Below are 20856 nucleotides of genomic sequence, written 5' to 3'. Positions count from 1 at the left end.
AGTCCTCCAAGGCAAAGGGTCCCACAGCTGCGTTTGCTCTTCCAGGCAAAAGCAGAGAAATCTGGACCAGGAAGGGGGATGTGGATCACACACCTTCCAGCTCCTGCTGACTTAAAGATTCCACTGACTGTGTCTGTCCTCAGTCCTCCGTGATGTGGTTCACTCCCCTGCACGCCCAGGGTGTGGGGAAAGCCTTCTCTTGGTCTTCTGCCCAGCCCTGCACCCTGGCGGGTGACAGAGCTGCTGGATAGGGGACCCAGCTCTGTAAGGAGCCTGGGGACACTCACTCCCCACAGGCAGTGAGGCGAGCTCGATACACACAGGAGGGGTGCAGTGCAAAGCACAAAGGCAGTGACTCTCCCATCCTGGCCGCTCTGCCCTGGAACACAGCATGGGAACCACTGCCCAGCGCAAATCTGTTCCTCATTATCCACCCTGGCTGCAGACTGATCCCAGCTCAGTCACCAAAGATTTGCTTTGTGGCCCCAACCAGCTCACACCCTGTCAGCCGAGCAACTGCGGTTCTGTGTGACCTCACTAAACAGCGCAGCATGGCAGATTGGGGCTGCCGCTCCAGAGCTAAAAGTCTCCTCCAAAATAACAGAGTGAAAACAAATAGTTCCCTCTAACAACAGGAAGGGCCAAGGCAGAGGAGGCTCATGGTGAAAGCAGGGAGCTGGGGTGCCAGCAGGGGGAAGGGGCTGCAGAGGTGGCACTGGGGCGGTGGGATCCCCTGGGCTTCCTCCTGTACAGGTCTGGCTGGTGGCCACAATGTGACAGCTTGTTACTGCAGTGCAATGGCTTGTTGCCACAGTGCTCTCCCCAGGGCAGGTCACTCACAGGTTTGGGCACAGGTTTAGTAGCTCTACACAGTGGTCAATCTGACACTGAAGCCTGTCTGGCTTAGGTCATTTGGTGGACATGGCCTTTCACTGCGGTGGTTGCACGGCTCTGTGTGTGTCCCACAGGCAGATCCACTTTACTGAAAGGATATAGGGGAATTGAGATTGTCTTGCACCATGCAGGGGCAGGCATCTACTCACCTAAGGACAGAGTGGGCCTTAACAGTACTACCAGAGCTAAGGCCCTCTCAATGCTCCTTGCAGGGAACTTTGTCCCCTGCAGTGGAAGGTGAACTACTTGTGGGGTGCCCCCAGAAGGGCCAGGCCTGCAGGGGAGGGTGGAGGAAAAATGGGCACAGAAGCTCAAAAGGATTGGGATGGGCTGTTTGTGGAAGGATAACTTCTCCATACCCCTTGACCCTCCTGAACTGGCCTGCTAGGCAAAGTGGGGGTCAGCTGGGTCATGCTGAGACCTGCCTCTTGACCTGAAGAAAAGGTAACTTCAGGAGACAGCAGTGCAATGAGTAGATGGAAACAGCATGCAGGTGAGCTTTGCATGCCCAGGATCTCTGCAAGCTGTGTAAAGTCCCGCAGTACATCCCATTCCCCAGCTGCAAAGATCTCCATGAAGTTCCTTTTCCTCTGCTGTCGCTACAGGGAATCACTCCAGGATCTGCCAGTCCCTCTGCAGGGGGATGAGGGTCAGGTCTTGAACTGCTGGAAAGGAGTTGTGCTCTACAGCCTATGCTGGGATTTATACCCTTTGCAGATCAGCCATTCTACCCTCCCCCCCCTTTTTTTTCAGAGAAATCCCTGGGAATCAGTACCATACGCAGAAAACCTGGGCACATCTGTGGGAATCTGCAGGCAGCCAGAAACAAGAGCACCCAGAGGAGAACATCTAATTCCTTTCAGCAGGGATAATGTCTAACAGCAGTGTAAAGACCATTATTAACAACTTGAAGCTTGACTACTTTCACTGGGGCAGCTGCTAGCTGATGGTTGTGGACAGAAGGCAGGTAAGGGATGAGAACTGCAGATAGCTAGTCCCAAAGAGGCCGACAGAGAAGTTCAGCGAGCTCCTTTCCATCTGTAAGGTCATTCTGTCCCAGGAGCTGCAGCCATGGTGGCATCAGCTGGATTTAGTGCCATGACTGTTCAGCATCCAACAAGCAATCCTGCAGAGCAGAGGTTGGCAGTGGGGTATCCTGTGCCATGAATTTCATGTCCCACCCCTTGGTAGAAACCCATTTTGGGAGCTTTAGAGCAAAAAAAACCTCACCATCATCCCCTTTGACCTTCCATAGCACAGACCAGGAACATCTGATCACAGCTCCCAGGACCATCCTGATTGCTCAGCTGGCCCTGGGAAATAACTTATAGGAGCCTAGGAAAAATGCAGAAGGACCCACTGGACACTGAACCAGGTGAGCAGGATGCCTGGACAGACAGACAGGAGCAGAAAGGAGCAAAGAACAAACTGACGTGTCTCAAAATGTGTGTACCCAGATATAATTGGACTGAACACATCTCCTGAATTCTCCTGCATTTGCCTTCCTGCTGTTCTCACATGAAAATGTAAGCAAGGCTGAAGCTTCTGTCACACTTCATGCTTGCCACAAAAGCTGGACCGGGTGGGAGGTGAGAAGCTTGACTCTCATTCACTGGCTTCCCACCGCTTGTGCTTGTACAGGCCAACCTGAAAACGTCACACAAGGGTGTCAAAAGTGTTCCAGAAACAGAGCAGAAAGAAAAAGCAGGCAAGGTTCCCTGTGTGTCAACAACACCCTTGCTGCAATGTAGAAAGTGAAGCTGGTGGGCTCAAAGAAATGATTATTCCCCTCGACTTGATACCTGTGAGACACATCTGGACACTGGGTACAGTTTTGTGTTCCCCAGAACAAAAGAGATTGATATAGCAGGGAGAACTGGGTTTGTTCAGCTCTAAGAAAAAAAGGCAAAGAGGGGAGCTACCCCACCACTTAAAGGGGGGGTAGAGAGAATCCAGAGTCCAACTCTTCTCAGAGATATCCCTAACAGGACAGCAGGCAAGGAGGACAAGTTGAACCACGGGAATTTCTTACGGGACATAAGGAGAAAATTGTTCGATGTGAGAGTGGTGCAGTCCTGGGATGAGGAGATGGTGGCATCTCTATGCTTGGAGACTTTCCAAACGCAGCTGAATGAGGCTCTGAGCCACCTGTTCGAGCTTTTCAGTCAGCCCTGTGCAGAGCCTGGGGTTGGGCTGGAGACTTCTTGAGTCCCTTCCAGCCTAAAATTTATCTAATATTCCAACATTTATTGCGCAATGACAAGGTTGTCATTTTAAGATGACTGCAAAATGCTGCTTCTTAGGTGATTTGTGACTTTCTGAGATGGCTGGCAGCAATCCATTGCCCACAGCTTGGCTCTTCCATATGATCCAGGCTCCAGCTGATGCCCCCTGTTATCAAAGTGGCCTTATGTGGCCACTCTGCTAACTCTGCTAACTCTGCTAACTCTGCTAACTTTGCGAGTGCCAGTACCATGGAGAAACTGGAGGAGCTGAGTACTGGAGCAAGTAAATCACCATGGAAAAAATGTGCAGAGCTAATGGCAGAGCAAGGAGAGGCTTGTGTGCAAAATGACTGGTCTGCAATGCTCAGACAGCTCTGGGATGGGATTGCTTATAATAACAGTCAGAGGGTCGTATGTTCTGGGTTACAGTCTGACAAGCAACTCCTTTGGTTATGCCTCACTCTGTCTCGGAGAAGTAGAGGTTTGGGCACATGTTCTCGTGGTTTGGCCTGGTTCTTGTGTTTTTCCACTGAAGCACATTAATATTTTTAGGCTGGGAGAAACAGATCTGTGCTGTGCTGAAATGATCAGAGCAGTCCTGTGCAGCCAGAACCCTGCCTACTATCTGTCCTGGTAAAGAGAAATAGAGAGATTGGAGTGGGGGAATAAATACTGACAAAAACTTTTGGGGACAGTGTAGCAGAACCCACCATCCATGGAAGGCGGCTGAGCAGTCACAACATGGCTTGGATTGAGGGTGGGAGGAGGGTGCTCCAACCTCACCATTTGCTGGATGATGAAACGGAGAGCTTGGAGTGGAGCCACACCTCAAGGGGGGAACCTGAACAGTCAGCAACCACATCTGAACCAGCACGTTTGACATCTCTGCAGAGAACTGCTCTGCATGCTGGTCCCAGAGCCAGCCATACAGCTTAAACACATTAGCTGCTAGGCTCAAATAACAGCATGAGGCACCAGCAACCAGGCCCAGTGATTCCCAAAGTCAAGACATCTGCTTTTCCTCCTCTGAGGACCTGAGCATCATGGACCCAACCCTTCCAGCAAAACAACCTGACCCTCACAGGTGCTCTTGTGCACCACCAAGATGAACGTGTGTGGCGTTGCACCAAGGATGGTGCTGCACCCAGGATTCTTTTGGATATTCACTAACTTAAGGGGATCCATAAAAGAGCAAGGACTCCAGGTGCAGCATGGCTGTCAATTATAAGTATTTATTGCTCGCTCCTACATTGTGATCTTTCAGCCTAATTCACTATAGCCAAGCATTAAAATACAATTCTATGTGTGCTTTGGGTTCGCAACGGAGTTGCTGTCTTACAGATTCTGATCCCTCAATGTCCCATTGGTCATGGAGGAATCACTGTGCAGGTATCTCCTTCTCACCGGGTGGGGGTCCTGGGGGCAGTCCAGCTGTCCAGAGCAGGGTCCACCCCATACAGGATGGCATTAATCTTTTGTAGTTCTCCCCGTTGTTCCCCCTGAAAGTAGCAGTTTAAACCAATCACAAGCTGAATTATCTTTTATCTAATCAGGTTTCATTATTCCCTACARTTCCCTTGTTTTACTTCTTTATCACTAATTTTCCCAACGTCCTACCGGAATTGAGAGTTTCTGCAGTGTCATCTCATTTTCTTATCGCTACATTCCCGCACAGCTCCGCAGTGTGGTCCTTCAGGCCGTAGACACCCCAGGTGATTGCCGACTGGTGAGACGCACCAGCGCCACCTGCTGTAGTCAGGGCTGTGCTATCCATGAGGCCACTTCTGCTTGCTGGTCTGTGACAATGAGGTCAGCATGAAGGTCCAGTACACAAAGCCTGCCTTGGCCAGCATCACTGTGACATTGGGATGCAGGGCAGGTGGGAAACTCAGAAAGAGCAAGAGGTTCAACTGGGAGCAGCGCAAAGATCCTGGGACCAGGAACTGAAGATGTCAAGATGTCAAGTTGAATATGAGCAAAATGTTGATCCTGTGAATCAGGTAAACCACATTTGGGGGCTCTCTTAGGAGGAGTGTGGCCAACAGAGCGAGGGAAGTTACCAGCCTCTCTACTGGCATAGACAGGTGCAGCTGCCCAACAATTCAGGCTGAGCTGGAAAAGGGTTTTTCAGGGTTGGATTTGTGGCAGTGATTTGAGCTTATCAGTTTGAGAGGTTCCTATAATCGAGAATACCCTGAAATGGACCTATCTGAAAAGTGTAGCATGTTTTTTGGCAAAGAGGTAGGAAGCATGGACATGCTCACAGCTTCAACATCTCAGAAGGTGCTGAAAGCTCTTTGGGGATGGTGCTTCTCTAAAAACTGCAACATATAGGGTGTCTTCTTTTGTGACACCAGGGGCCTCAGAGAGATGTCAAATCTGTAGAGGTGGGTAGGCATATGGGAAGATATGGGCTCTCAGCACTGTGCTGTTGTGCAGGCAAACATGATGCTCAGCAGGAATGGCCATTAGGAAGACAGCAGCACAGAGCTAACTCAGAGACATCAGGCTGCCTGCTGGCCTCTTGCTGGATGCTCCAGTGAGAAATGACCTAACGATGGGTCGGGTGTTACAGCAAGACTGCAAATAAGCATCTATTTGGAAAGAATTTCACATTTTCTGCAAACATTATCAAACTAGGAAAGCCAGTTAGGCACATCAAATCTGAGAGGTGGGCTGTGTCCTAGGGTGGAGAAGAGCAGGGAGGTATGAGGATGTGGTGTTTGTGAGGGAGAACCAAACCAGGAGCTGCAGGAAGCAAGATGTGCAAATGTTTCCAGACAGCAGTGAGACCAGATGGTGACACCTGCTCCAACTCCAATTTATTGAACATTACAAAATAGTCTGCATATATTTTCACATTAAAACAATATTCTTGCAAATAAGATAAGCCTTGAGTCATTTGTGGTGCCCATGGCTACAGAAAACACTGACCCAGCTAGAGATTTAATATGGCCCAATTATCAGAAATCAAAACCAGAATAAGGCATACAAGAAATGCAAAACTATATAAAAACCTTCCAAAAAACCTCACACTCAAGCTGGTGGGGCAGGTAGAGAGTGGAATGGCCTTTGCTGAATCTTGCTAACAGTACCACTGTGTACCACCAGCTCACTTGCCCCATACTGGGCTCCAGTACTGCTTACTGAGCACATCTAAGTGTCCCCTCAACACCTGCTGTCTCAGCATCCCCAAAGAGGCTGGACCAGGCAGTTATTTACCTGCTCCGCTGGGAGCAGCCCCATGGGCTTAACATCTGGCATTAACAGCCCAGGTCACCATTCTTCCTTAAGAGGCGCATCCCCAACCCTCTCACCTCGGCCCAGGCTGGGCACACAAAAGCTCAAGCACAGCAGCTGGGCACAGTAGCCCCCATGGCCTGGGCCAGCGTGAAAGGGTTGGGGATACTCCATGGGCCATTTCCACCTTAAGGATGCACTTAGCTCTCCCCTCTCGCCCCTGCTCCCAATGTACATTCATACCTGCTGCTTGTCCTGCTTGCTCCCCTCCTCACACTGCAGTCAGGCCTCCTGGCTGATGGGCTCCAGGGAACTGGAGGAATTGGGATGCAGGTAGGATGAATACTGCTGTGCTTGAGCTTTCATGTGCCCAGCAGTTCTTGGGGCGCAGTTCTTCCTGCCCCTTGGGATCACACCAGGAATGATTCACTCCATGGGCCATTTCCACCTCGAGGATGCTCTCAGCTCTCCCTTTTTGCACCTGCTCCTGATGTACATTCATATCTGCTGCTTGTCCCGCTTGCTCCCCTCCTCACACTGCAACCAGCCCTCCTGGCTGATGGGCTCCAGGCAACTGGAGGAACTGGGATGCAAGCAGGATGAATACTCAGGTTACTGTGCAGGACAGCTGCCTCCTATCAAAGCTGGAAAGCTCAACAACAGCAGATATCAGGAACACATCCAGACAAAAGGTGTGAGGTTGGCACAGCACGTTGGGTGCTAAGAGACTCCCTGTACGTATGTGTTCAGGAGTCTGGCTCCTGGTGGAGCCGATCCCCAGGAGCACAGCTCCCAGTCCTGAGAAGGTCAAGGCGTTGCCTCCGTGGTACAACCATAACACGGGCAACACAGAGCTGCCATGGAAAGGAGCCAATCTTTTGCCTCATGGCCAAAGTCCATGCTTGCTGTAGGGAAACCAGCGCTATGGCAGCATTGAAGTCAATGGCTCAGTCACTTTATGGGGATGGGCTGTCTCTCATGCACTGGCCTCCACTTCCTGCCCTCTGCCTGGGACGCCTCCTATGCATGGACAGGCTGGAAAATCAGCTTGTGCCCTAATACCTGTGAGCTGTCACACCCTATCAGCCAGGACCCCCAGACCTCGGGGTGGCACAGCCATGGCAGAATCAATTCAGGCTGGAATCTAAGCTCTGGGAGGAACAGCTCTGACCTCCCAGGGCTGCAAGGATTGTAAGGACCAGAGAGTAAGAAAGAAGTTTTATGTCTGCACCTCCCTGGGTGGATGGTACCTGCTATTGCAGCATGAAGCTCATTTACCTACCAGTTTTGCATTGGCAGGTGTGTGGGCAAAGCCCAGCCTGGAGCACAGCTCCAGCAGGAGTACCAGGATCTCCTGCCACTCATGGAGTTTACGGAGACATACACAAGCTTTACAAAGCAAGACAGCAGAGCAGTCAGCTGGTTGCAGCCTGTCTGCAGCTCCCCAGCCCCCTCCCCATCCACAGTCTGCCTCAAAGGTGGCTTGCTCTGTTGAACTGGATGAGCCACCTGGGTTCCGTGGAGGGCACTATCCTGTTCGGCTCCTCCGCAGCCATCAAAGGCTGCAGCTCCTGCTGCTCAGTGCCATCCGGGCTGCTGTCACTCTGTGACCTGCTGCTCTTAGAGACATGGCTTGGGAACTGGAAGCAGGACCTCTGCTCTGGTGTCACCTGGCTGGCAGACTGGGGTTGCTCCTCCAGCACTGGGCAAGTAAATCTCTTGTGCTGTGGTCCTGTCTCGATGCCTGGTGGGGAGGCAATGCTCTCCAGGGAAGAGATGCTTTGGTTCCATGCTTTCTGCATATCCACTGGTACGATTTTGGTGGTTTCCGAGGAGACATAAACAGCCAGATCAGCCTGGTCTCCTTTCCATGGCAGCTCCTTCTCTGCCAAGGTGGGTGATGGTGGGATGATGCAGGGGCTGGGGCAGACATCCAGGCTGCCTGGGAATGCAGAAAGAAGGACAGTGAGAGGGATATTGCTCTCTCCCTGGGCCCCGCAAACACTGCCATGGCCAGAGGTATCAAATGGAGAGTCTTTTCAGATGACTCAGGGATGCATGAGCTGCCAGGAAGCCCAGGGAGGCTCTGCCATGCCTCCAGGGCTATGGAGAAGAGCGACTCTCCCTGGCTCCCCTGACTTTGGTTTTGCCCAGGCCGAGGGCAGCTTAGACCCCCAGGCAGAAGAAAGACAAACTACATGGTGGCTGCTCCCCTGCCCACTGTGGAAGTGCTGGTCCCTACCAGGAGTCTTCTTTCCCTGCAGGACCTCGTTGGTGGCTCGAGCAATGAATACGATCCCCTCATCGTCCTCTTTCTCCGTTTCCGAGCTGTTGCTTTCCTCCTCATCTGAGCTGACCATCACCAAGACAGGAGCTGCAGCCAGATACGGGGGGATGGTTGGAGGACGGGGCACCCTGTGAGCTGACCCTCCAGGGAGCCAGCACCCATGAGAGAAGAACTTGCTGCCAGCGCAGCCTGGGGTGCTGTCCCACCATCAAGCTAGCAGTGGGGCAGCGAGCAGGTGCAGAGGGCTTCTCCCATCCCACCTCAACTGGCCCAGCAAGATTCCCTTGCCAGGATCTGCAAACCAGGTCCTGGAGAGTCACCTTGCCAGCCTGCTGGCCTTACCTGCCTCCTGCCAGGGGACATTTCTTTGCGTCTTCCCATTGGGCGAATCACTGGTCAGAGAGATGCCCTTCTGTGAAGGAAAAGACAGTGTCTGGGACCTGTCCTGTGCAAACCCTAAGCCCCACCCCCAGACAGCCCTGCAGGCCACAGTAGCCTCCAGGAGACACATTCTCACCCCAGCTGGCTCATAGCTGGCAGCCAGTTGTTCCTAGTCCTGAGACTTTGCACCTTCATGGCTCAGTAATAAACAGCTCAGCTGTAATGGCTTCAAAAGCCTTCAAATGTGGCAGACACCAAAGGCCCAGCTTGAGAAGCAGTGTCATGCTTCTGGGCCTAACCCCCCCTGGATCTGCAACAACGTTCAGGCTACTTTACACTGAGTGCACTTTGAAAACAAGCTTTTAGCTCCTGTGGCAGGTTGAAAATGTTCCTCCAGGGCTCACAACCACTTTGCCCAGGAAACGAGTACCCTGAGGCTGTTCTTACATGATGGGAACACATGGACATGCAACTCTCATGCACCCCTGTGTTTGGTCCATGCTAGCTGTGTGCCCACACTGCTCATGCAAAGCACACACAGAACTGAGATGAGGCCCTGGAGCCTGTCTCTGCTCTCCTCTGTGGTTTTGGAGATGCCAGTGCCCCGTAGCACCTCATCTACCCACTGAAGGACCTCACTGTCCACAGCCTGGGGGAGGGCAAATATCTAAGTTAGTGAGGGAGTGTGAGACTGGGGAGAACTTGCCTTTTTCCTGCCCTTTTCCTTTAGCCTGGCTTTGCTCTTGGAAGAGCAGACGTTGTGCTTTGTGGATTTAAAGGTCTCCAGCCGCCTTTTCATGTTCTGACGGAAGATTTCTTTATCTTGCCGCTCTTGTTTATCTGGAGAGATGAAGTGACGGCTGTAGCTGGCCTTGTACTGGCCAAGGGAGAGGCAAAGAGACACAGGGTGAGAAGCTGGCCCCATGGAACATCCTCCATCCCTGCTCCCATTTAGGGTGCTGTTACACTTGGTGTTAGCCATCTGTCACATCCCAAGGGATGCTCACCCTCCTGCGAGGTTTGTAAAGGCTCCCTCGCAGCACATGGTGCATCACCGCATCCTCCTTGTCTCGGCGGCTCCGCACTGTGTCAATCACCTGCAGGTCCAGGCATGCACCACTGCCACTCTCCCTCCTAGAGGGTGAGATGGAGCTGGAGCACCCATTGCTGCCCTGGGCAGGCCCCACAGCTGACAGCCGGCCCCACCCTTGGCTGTGGGCCAGCCCAGGAGGCATGCCAGTCAGCAGGGTTTTGGGGTGGTGGGGCAGCACAGCTCTGTGGGGTGAGGGTGGGGAGCCTGGCCAGGGGAGATGGGATGATGCAGCAGGGCTCCTGCCCCAACCCAACCTGGACCAGCAAAACTTATCCCCAGTAAGAGCAGGCAGCTGCAGGGGTCCCACAGGGTCTGCCTGGAGGCTGGGGGCTCAGGGTGCTCATACTCACAGGAGGTTTGTGACGGACGACTCTGACATGGATGTGCGGCTGGGCATGGAGGGCAATGCCAGCTTGGCGGCAGAGAGCACATGGCCACCCTACGGGGTTGGAAAGAGCGGGGCAGGTGTCAGGGTAGCCAGGGAGCCAGCTGGGCCACACGAGAGTCACCAGCCTCCTTTGGTGCCCATGGGCCTCTGGGCCCAGCTTGGTGCCAGGCCACAAGCCAGCAAGGCAGAGCGCTCTGGGGAGGCATGTGACACCTGCAAGAGCCGCCAGATGTTTCCTGGGGGATGCTGTGGAGATGTCCCAGCAGCCAGACCAAGTACCAGTGCTCAAAGGAGCTGCATGAATAGCCATTCCCCAGGCCCATCATGGGATCTGCATCCCTCTGTCTCTATCAGCATGGCCATATTGCAAACAAGGCCAGGCTGGACTTCTCACCATGGGCCTATGCACCAGTGGGAAGCTCTCCAATGCCTCAGCCAGAAAGGAGCTACTCCGGGCCAGGCAGGACCCAGCTGGCTCCTCCAGCTGTCGTGGCTCCGTCAGAGCCATCCCACTCCAACCCACTGGCCTAGCTCCTGCGGCATGCCCATTCACCGCTACCTGGTCCACAAAGCTGATAGCATCACGGATGTTCAGCTTGTAATAAACATCCCAGATCTCATCCCGGAGCCTGTAGGCAGATTTCCTCATCAGGAGCTGGCTCAGGTACTTCTTGTCAAACTGTTCCCATCTGGCATGAGATGAAGACAAGGGTGGTTTAGCAACCATGAAGGGGCAAGTAGGTACAAGGGTCAGGTGCCTCCTGCCTGTGCAAGGTCACAAGTGCTCAAAGCATGGTAAAAACAGGTTGAGCGTGCAGCATCTGGCTGTTCCCATGGGCAGACCACTGTGGGGGGGACAGGAGGGGGATGGGGACACACCGATCCTTTGTCCTTGGCCAAGGGGAAGCCAGAAACCTGGCAGGCCCGAGGGAGTGATGGGCAGAACTAATGATGGGGATGGGACTTGGGTCAGAATTACTCCCCAGCTGGAGCGCTTCCCCTCCAGAAAACAGGCTTTTGCATCCATTTCCTGTCATGGTGCTGCAGAAAAATAGTCCCAAAGTTTTAACAGGGCTGGTCCCTTGTCAGGCTTCATTCCCCAGTGCAGCTCCATCCTTGGGAGACATGGTGTGCCCTGGGGCAGCTATCACCAGCAACCATGGACACCCTGTGGCCCCAGAGCAGCTGCAGTACCAGCAAGCAACACCAACCTGAACCACAGACAGGCTGTCCCTCTCACACCTGCCCAGCATCTCTCTGGGATGCCTCTGCAGCCTTGGGCTGCTCTGTGAAAGCAAGGCCATCACCAGACTGTGCACTTCCAGAGGGACGGACAGAGGCTGAGATGGCCTTCCTGCTCATGCTGCCCTGCCTAGAGTGGGGGTGTCCTCCAGCAGGGATCCCAGGATGTCCCTGTGGCTGGCAGGCCCCCTGTCCACCTGACAGCCTAGGGAGAATCCGAGGTGAGACACTCACTTGTCCCGCCAGTAATGGTAGCCATGGTGCCCCACAATGTCCTCCACTGCCGCCAGGATGTGATCAAAGGCCTTGAGGGGGGAGAAGAGGGTGAGAGTGGTGGAGATGCACCCTGCATGCCAGGGCTGAGCGTGCCCAGTGGTGCTGAGGCCCCGAATTGCTCTCGCTCAGCCCCAGCAATGTGGGGAGCCGGGGCAGCCCCGGAACCAGCACCTACGTGCTCATGAAGCTCCTCATTCAGCGTGGGCTTGTGGTGGTCACTGCGCTTCACCTTCAGCCATGTCACCAGGGGTTTGATGGTGAGGCCCTGCAATGGTAGCAGAGGGCAAGGGAAAGACTGGGAGGGTGAGGCAGCATGGCTGGGGCTCAGGAGTAGAAGCAGCATGACTTGCCCACGGAAAGCATCTGTGCAAACCACATGCACCACTACCAAGCCGAGACACTGAGCCTGGGACCCCAGGTGATGGCCAGTTCAGGGACTGGACAGTCCTGTAAGGGTACCAGTGTCCAGGCGGGCAGCCCCTCTCGCCACCCTCGCCACCCCCCACCCAGCCCACATCGATCTGTGGTACAGCTTCCCCACAGGCAGAGGGGTCACTCAGCCATGGATTTGGCCTGACACCTTCCAGGGGTGTAGGAGTACCAGAGCTATGGGCAGTCAGCAGGTTTGTAAATAAAACAGCCTGGCCAGATGCACCCTGTTGCAATGGAGAAACAACCTGGGTCATGGCTCCACCATCGTGACAGCCATCTCAGGCAGTCCTGCATGGCAGCCATGTGATGTATGCGGTGCCAGGGAGGCACTGAGCACCAAAAGTTGCACAAGAAGCAAAGCACTGGCTAGAGGAGGGGTGCAACAGGCACCTGTGGGCTCATGGGATGCCTGGCAGTCCACTTCTCCCACATGCCAGCTGCACAGCACATTGCTGTGGCAAGGCAGGAGGAGATGCTCTGAGGGCCAGGGCTGGAGGAAACAGGGTTGCAAGCTCTCTACCAAGGGAAGGCAATAACCAGACCTTCCCTTTCTCCTACCCCAGCCCACTGGGAATACACACAGGCCCCTCACCCAGCCAATGCTAGCAGAAGCAGCTGCAGCATCAGTACAGAGAAGAGGCAGGGGCAAGAGGTTTGTAGAGAGACAGGTTGGGGCCCAGATCTGAGTCCTCCTGGTCCTGCTGAGCCCAGCTCAGGGGTGAATGAGCTGCAGAAGAGAGGGGCATGTCCTGAGCATACAGGATGCCCAGTACTGTGCACCAGCCTCGCCCCACAAGCCGGCTCTGGGTGAGAGGGGAGCACTAGAGGCGGGGCATGGTGACCAGGAGAGGGGCACAGCATCCATCCTGACCTGCACAATGACAGTGAAGAACACCACCACGATGGTCGTTGCCACAAAGTAATCCTTGGCTTTGACCTTCGCCCCATCCAGCAGGATGACCAGGGCAAAGGCAACAGCTCCACGGAGGCCACCATATGACATGACCACCTGATCAATCCTGTCCAGAGGAATGAGGCGAAAGCGGTTGAGCACACAGGTCTGGAGGACAACGCCTAGAAAAGAAGGGGAAGGAGAGCCTTGGATGCTGTTAGAGCCCTGCCTGTTCCTGGAGACAGGGCAAAGCCCAGGCCAGGAGCCATGGCTGGCCCCCTGCCCATGCCCTCTTGGGGGATACTGCTTTTTGGCATGGAAAGGCCTGGGCCAGAAGCACAGCTGGGCAGACTGACCCACGGCTCTGAAGAGCAGGATGAAGAGCAGGGTGCCTAGCACCAGTGTTGTATCCCATGCCCACTTGGAGGTATCCACAGCCGAGATGCCCAGGAACATGAAAATGATGGTCTCTGAGCTACTTGCCAGGGTCTTCATGGTGTACTTGACGGTGGTACGGGATTTCTGGGAGATGTTGGCTTCCACGTACTTCTTGCAGCAGATCCCACAGAAGGTGACCCTGCAGAGGGGCAGAAGGAGCCAGCGTGACCCTACTGCAGGAGGATAAGCAGGCCTGCTTGCAGCTCCTCACTGCTCAGCACAGTGCCTCCACTTTCCTGGATACCCCAGAGGGACACCCCAGTACTCACGCCAGGATGGAGGACAGTGAGACCATCTCGGCAGCAAGGTACGCAACGTAGGCCAGGAGGAAGACGAAGAGAGGCTCAATGATGCGCACACGTTTGGTGAACCGCGTGATCAGGGCCAGGAGGAAGGCAAAAAGCAGCCCCACGGCCGTGCCCCCCAGGCTCACAAGGAAGAAGGAGACTGCGGGGAGAAGGCTTGTTTGCACCCTTGGGGCCCACCACGAGCTAGCAAGCCCAGCTCCTGTGCCCCACAGCCTCACCATACTGGGCCAGCTGAGCCCCATGCTCCTGTCAGGGTCCCTGCCAGAGCACCCACCGTCCGATGGCCTGTGGCCTGATGGCCGGTGCGTGCCCGATCCACACGACAGCTAGGATGGAGTATCAAAGAGCTCCAGGTGCTCAGCACCCACCCCGCTGCACGATGATGACTATGGTCACCCCCTGCCACACTCACATGCTGGAGGGAGAAATGGAGGGACTGATGGGGCACATACTCACCTACCCCCTTCACATAGTCCGTGGCACGGATGTGAGCTGGGCCCAGCTCCACAAAAGAGTTGAACACCTTGTACAGCACCTGCAGGCAAAACAAATCCCTTGGGGAAGGCAGGATATGGCCCTGCCTTGAAAGGAGCAGCAGCTGCAGGCAGGACAATCACTGCAGAAGAAGCATCGCCAGTCCCACATCTGCCTGGGGACACAGCTCATTTCAGTAGACAAAGTACACGCTCATTGCCCCCTTCCCTCAGGGCCAAGAGAGCAGAGGGGCCCTGAGAGCAGGGCATGGGTCTTCCCAGGTTTGGGGATGTCGTCTGCATCCTCTGCCTATTCTGGGGGACTCCAGCACCTGCAGCCCATGTCAGGCTCCACCTTAGGGTTCCCCTAGCTCCAACTCACCACAGTGACAGCATCGTTCAGGAGGGACTCGCCGAACACAATGATGAAGAGGGTCTCGTTCACATGAACCTCTTCAAAGACAGCCAGCACTGCCACAGGGTCCACAGCTGAGATAAGGCTGCCGAAGAGCAGGAAATCCATCAGCCCAGCTTTGACACCCGGATCTGCCAGAACAGAAGGACTGAGCTCAGGTGCACCACCAGCCCCAGTGCCCCTTTCACCAGGTGAAGCAGCCTGGCTGCTGAAGCAAGATTGTCCCCTATCTGCCCCTGGCAACTTGGCTGCAGGGTCCCGGCTCAGAGCATAGTGGGCTGAGCCAGGGGGTGGTCCCAGCCCACTAGGGATCCAAGGCCGGGCAGGGTCAGCACATCCTCACTGCAACACGGGGGAGCAAGATTTGGATGTTGCCCTCAGCACCTAGGTGCATCATCGTTTCACCTCAGGCAGGTATACACCAAAGAGAGCTGGGCAACCCCATCTCAGGGCCAGGTACCAGGAAGTCTCTCTGGGCTCAAGAGAGCTTGAAACACAGTCCAGTCCAGCCAGGGCCAGTGGTTCCAGCCAAGGACAGGCAATTTTACAGCAAGGCAACAAAGCTAGCCAAGGTCGGTGACAAAAATAGCAAAATTGTGAGTCAGCCCAGTGCCAAGCAGGGCCCATTTATCCTGCACGCTTGATGCCCTGACAGACACTCACTGCCAGGGAGTTGTTTCCTGGGATGCCAGCATCAGCCTGCTCCTGCAATACCTGCTGGGAATTTGCGCTGGGGCCAGGCAGAAAGCTCTGAGCTTGGGGGCACCTTGCACCCTCTAATCCATCTTTTGCAGATACAGCCCATAGTGCAACCCAAGCCAGGAAGCCCATAGCCCAGTCTGGTGCTGCACCCCACACCCTGCAGGCCTCAGCCCTGTGCACCCACCCATGAGCCCGGCCCGGTGTAGCCCCCAGAGTGCCACGCCGGTGGCGAAGGAGTTCCAGAGCGTGCCCACCACCGCGTAGGTGAGGATCGCGCCGATGTTGTCGAAGAACAGCCGGCTGGGCATGAAGTAGCCTGAGTCTAAGACTATGGGGGGCAGGAGGAAGAGGAAGAACATGTTGGGCTCCAGCTGGTACTCGGCTTTCTTTGCCACGGCCAACACGATGCCCCCTAGGCCCAGCCCCAGCAGGATGAGGAGGCAGCTCTCCGGGACGATGGATGTCACCTTCCTTGACAGATGGAAAACTGGAAGGAAAGGAAGAATGTCAGCATCAGCCTAAGGGGCATATGGACAGAACATCCTGAATCCATAGGCTCCACAAAATGGTTGGCTGGGGCACAACTGCCCCTGGGGGGGGGGGGGGACAACAGAGCATTTAAGGTCATTTTGTGGCCATGTGTGCACAGAAGACCTTTCAGCTAGCTGGCCACAGGAAACTCCCAGGTCACGATTTCAATTCCTAGCCTCTTCAAAGCCTCCCTCTCCTCCCAAGCCACTGTCTAAAAAGCCAGGCAGCTGGGTATTTTTCTTTTTTGGCCCTTGGCATCTATGCTTAAAGGAAAAAGCCAGTCAGTGAGCATGTTTATAGCATCACAAACAATGCTGGCTGCTGTTCAGGTGAGGGCATCCTGGTCACAGGGACACTTTGTCCCACTCAGATATGGGGATGCTCAGCCCTGGCAGCGGGGTGACCTTGTCTGCAGCTGTCTGAGCAAGCAAATGGAGCAGCATGCAAAACACTGCAGCACAAGCAAGTCAGCTAGCTTCCTCCCCAGAGCGCAGCCTTCCTCAGCACTAGCTAACCTACCTGCACACAGAGAAAGAAGGAGCATGGGAACAGCAGATTTAGAGACACTTTGGGTAATTTGTTTATTCAATGTGAGGTTTGGACCAAATCTTAAACTGCTACAAAACAGGATTTTTAACAGGATATTTTTAAACCAAGCAGATTATACCCTCATATTTATCTGTCAGCTCTGTGGTAATAAGCCTGCAGTCAAGCACAAGCCAGTGGGACGCCGTGCCAGCCAGGCAGCTCCTGTTCCTCCAGGCAGCCTGATCTCCAAGGCCAGGTTATCCTATGTAAACCCGAATCACACCAGCTTCCTAGAAAGGCCACAAGGACAACTTCCCATCCCTGTATATTTCTCCTCCATAGCATGGGGTGCTGTATTTTTGCTACCCCCGAAGGGCAGCCCGTAGGGGAGGACTGGCGAGGTTCACAGCAGTTTTGCCCTCACAGCTGAGTTCTCACAGTCAGTCCTGTTGTCACTTGTGACATCCACCCCCTCTGTAGCATAACTTGTCCATCAGATGCTGGGAAGCTGTTCACATGATGTTAAAACAAGGTTTCCACCTGAGAGCACCAGGGTTATTGGAAAGAATCCTTCTCCTGGGGTGTGGGTTCCTCCAAGCACTTCCAGAACCATCTCTGAGCACTTTGCCTCTGGGTACTCAGCAGGTACAAGGGACATCAGAGCAGCTGCTGAGCTGTCACTTGGCTGCATGCCCAGCTCTGCTGCCCACCCAGAACTCAGCCCCTAAAGACCTTTAGCTGGATTAGATGTGTCCATTGTTTGTGCCAACTCATCCCACTCCATGTCTCCTTTTGGAAGGAAGGCTGTGCTGTGGTCACATGTAGACTCTAGGACACTTGGCTTCTTCCCTCCTTGGGGACCCACATGGACAGACCATAGGTCTGCCTAGCCCACCATCTCATCTCCCATGGCTCTAGAGAGAAGCTCAGGAATAAGCAATGCTTCCCCAGTAGATTTCCATATCTCTGTTGCCCTTGCTGTCCTCCGCTGAACCTGTCCCAATCCTGTTCTATCCGTTCTGGGACCAGTCCCAGCATCCCTGAGATGTGAAAACCATGGGCACTCAGGTAGTGGCCTCCTGGTGTTGTTCTTTACTCCTTTCTAATGCTTCTAGGTTGATTTGTTCTCCTTGACTGCAGCTGAGCACTGAATTAGATGAGATAAGTCAGCGACAAAGTCCTAGTTCCTAAGCAGAATCAACCAGCTCTGAGCCCATGACTGAATGTGCAGGATAAGGACTGCTTTTCTTTGATTGAGTCCTTCACAGTGATCTGCACTACTCCTTGGTATGGTGAGCCCTGTCTGTACAATCCTAGCAAGCTACAGGATTGCTCCCCTGCCATAACACAACCCCCAGAAACACTGCCACAGCTGGCAAGGGCAAAGTAGCAAGCACCAGGGTGGTGTGAGCTGCAGCTCCAACACCAACCACAGCCAGATCTCATGAGTGATGATTCACAAGGCACCTGGGACCAAGCCAGCCCTTCTGTCACGGCTCTGAAGCTAAGTACCACAGCCACAGAACCTAGGGCATCCATCATCCCATGCACCCTCCTCTCCCCAGGCCACTTCCGCCAGCTGACAGGGACTGGGGTCCTGCCTGGTAGTGCCACCGAAGCAGTGCTGATATGATGACTTCAGCCCTTCAAGCAAGCCCATAGCCCAGAGAAGGGGTGGCTGAGCTCCAGCCCTGCAATATTCCTACTAAACGGCCACACAAGCAACATCAGAGCCCTGCTCACCCCACGTGAGCCTGGGGAAGGCAGCACCAGTGGGCGAACCATGCTCACTCAGTGATTGAGGCAGGCTGTGAAACCATTTCCCACCCACGGGAACAAAGCTCTGAAGTTTTCAAGAGAACGACACATCCAGCCCCTTTTCGCAAGCTCAGGAGCATTGCCAAGATCTCCACTCCCTGTTTCTCACTGGCAACCCATATTCACTCTCCGTGCTGCACCTGCATGGCAGAAATCCCCTGGCTGAGCAGAGGGATCTGGGAGAACACACAATGCTGCTAAGGGGATGTTGCTCTGGCTCACAGCCCTCATCGATCATTCTTTATCCAGGGCCGTAAACCCAGGCAAAGAAAGGAAGAGCAGTGATGAGAGAAGTGCAGTCTGCACACACAGCCTCTTGATCTAACAATGAGGGCATCCCAGGTGGTTCACTTCCCTACATCCTTGGTATTGAGCAATAAGAGAATAGGCAGGTCTCTGCCCTGCTCCAGTACCCATGCCACCGGTCTCCCACCTTGTGCCACCCCGCGTGGCCCAGTCTGCACCATCTGGCCCCACTGGGCATCTCTTTCGCATCATTTCCCTGCATGGCCTGGAGCAGGGCTGGGGACAGGGCTGCTGAGACCCTACCCACCAATATGGGTAGGAAACCCTCTGCCATCACACCAGGAGCACTGATGGGGGTGGTGCGATAGCAGCATGTTGGGTGGTGCTGCCTGCAGCCAAGCATTTCTGGAGCGAGGCCACTGCAACCAACTCAGTTTCCCAGGGATCTCTGGACCTGGCTCAGGGAACAGAAGGGCTTATAGCTTCACTTACCCTGCACAGGGCTGATCCCACTGCCACGCCACTGAAGGGCTGCCACCCTCACACGCGGAGCTCTGCACCACAGGAGCAGTGAGTAGGGATGGGTGGTAAAAGCTCTAATTTTATACAAACTAGTCAAGAATTTCTGTATTAACGTTCCCACAGCAACAGTAACTTAGCCACATGTGAATTAACTTCAGAGCCATTATCTACACTCAGACATCCATAATACAGGATTTGCAGTTGGGAGAACTTTGGGCCAGTCTGCACCATCCCTCTGTTGATCAGGGTACCAGTGGAAACCACAGAACAACTAAACCAAGACAAAAGCAGCCAGGGAGAGAGATGTAGGCACTGGAAACAACAGGGTCAAGGGACCATGTGCTGCAAGGACTGAAGGTCCTGACCTGTGGGGATGCTACTGAGTGGAAAAATGTCTGTCTGCTGGCAAAACCCTGCCCAGTGGTGCATGTTGGGGCAGAAGTGGATGAGAAGCAGGTGCAGGACAACACTCAGAGCCATGAGGCAGGGTTGGTCCTCCCCAAACAGCAACACCCCCAAATCCCTGAGGAAAGCACAGACAGACACACTGCAGGGAGACTGCGCTTCCCTTTCAGGATGATATAGCTATGCCCCTCAAACACACTGAGCACACAGGCATTGGCTATCCCTGCCTTGAGAGACTACCAGGCAGGAGGAGGCACCATCTCCATGCAGATACATCTGGGCTTTCCAGCATCACTGGTCCCTCATTTCACTCTTCCCCATGTCTCATTAAAACAGATCTATGCTCTGACCAGTACGGAAAGGGCAGCAAAGCCCGGATGACGCCTCCCTGTACAGGAAAGCAACACCCAAACTAGTTTTCCCCGCCCTGGGCATTTGCTCTCTGCTGGCTCAGGGCACCCCAGCATCGTGACTGCCTCAGAGAACAGAGCCTACAGTGTCATTTCCCTGTTACACAGGCCCCAGGCCACTTCCTCCCCTGCAGTCACAGGGTTGTGAGCTGGCAGCTCAGCACCGCAACCGCAACGGCTCCTCCGCAACAGCCTACACCCAAGATTCAGGCCTACACAGCCAGTGTTGCCCCCTGCCTGCTTTCAGAGATCATCCTCCTCCGTTGCCATCTCCTTGAGTCCCCGATGAGCCCCCACTGTGTGCTCTGGGGGCAACACACGCTCCAGTTTCCATACCATCTCCAGGCACTGTCTTTCCAGGATGCTAATCCACGAGCACTGCCTGCAGCCCTACAGCTTTTCCATTTTGGGTCCAGATTTCACTCCTTGCTCTAGGCTATGAATGTATGAATCTGACCCATAGAATGCGCTGAGCCAGACAGCCCAGAACAACAGGCCATCTGGGTTGTGTCTCAACACTGCCACCAACCTCCACACAGTTCAACACTTCCCACTGGGAAGAGAGAAGCCATCAGCTAGCTTCAAGGCTGGAGGACCATGGGGGATCTGGGGGTTTGGCAATGACCAAAAACCAAGGAAGTCCTCAGGTTCAACTGTCCATGTCCTGGAACCAATCTGGATTTAATCAGTACCTTTTTCCCTGCTGCTGA

The 20856-nt window shown here is 54.3% G+C and overlaps 1 protein-coding gene across 1 annotated transcript; it reads right to left on the bottom strand.

Annotated features, from left to right (window-relative positions):
* Nucleotides 1–5924: 5924 nt before the first annotated feature.
* On the bottom strand, nt 5925–14534 carry SLC9A5 (solute carrier family 9 member A5). Its single transcript, XM_026080991.1, has 12 exons — nt 14058–14534; nt 13707–13927; nt 13330–13532; nt 12202–12291; nt 11985–12055; nt 11068–11197; nt 10471–10559; nt 10035–10161; nt 9734–9904; nt 8989–9058; nt 8602–8733; nt 5925–8301 (listed from the first exon to the last, which is right to left on the bottom strand). The coding sequence occupies exons 1-12, from the start codon at nt 14336–14338 to the stop codon at nt 7832–7834; spliced, it is 2055 nt and encodes a 684-aa protein (XP_025936776.1). The 5' UTR covers nt 14339–14534; the 3' UTR covers nt 5925–7831.
* Nucleotides 14535–20856: the final 6322 nt, after the last annotated feature.

The sequence above is a fragment of the Apteryx rowi genome, unplaced genomic scaffold, assembly GCF_003343035.1.
Source record: "Apteryx rowi isolate R43461 unplaced genomic scaffold, aptRow1 scaffold_531, whole genome shotgun sequence".
NCBI lineage: Eukaryota > Metazoa > Chordata > Aves > Apterygiformes > Apterygidae > Apteryx > Apteryx rowi.
This window is presented reverse-complemented; position numbering and strand designations above follow the sequence as displayed.

Bases quoted from the DNA above. Each gene is read 5' to 3' on its own strand.
- SLC9A5 (XM_026080991.1), bottom strand. From the start codon at position 14,338: ATGGGGCTCAGCTGGCCCAGTATGGTGAGGCTGTGGGGCACAGGAGCT. The intron at 10,162-10,470 runs GTGAGTATGAGC...CTCACCCTCTAG, and splicing joins TCGTCCGTCACAAACCTCCT to GAGGGAGAGTGGCAGTGGTG. The intron at 9,059-9,733 runs GCAAGTTCTCCC...TTTCCTTCACAG, and splicing joins AGGAAAAGGGCAGGAAAAAG to AAGGGCATCTCTCTGACCAG.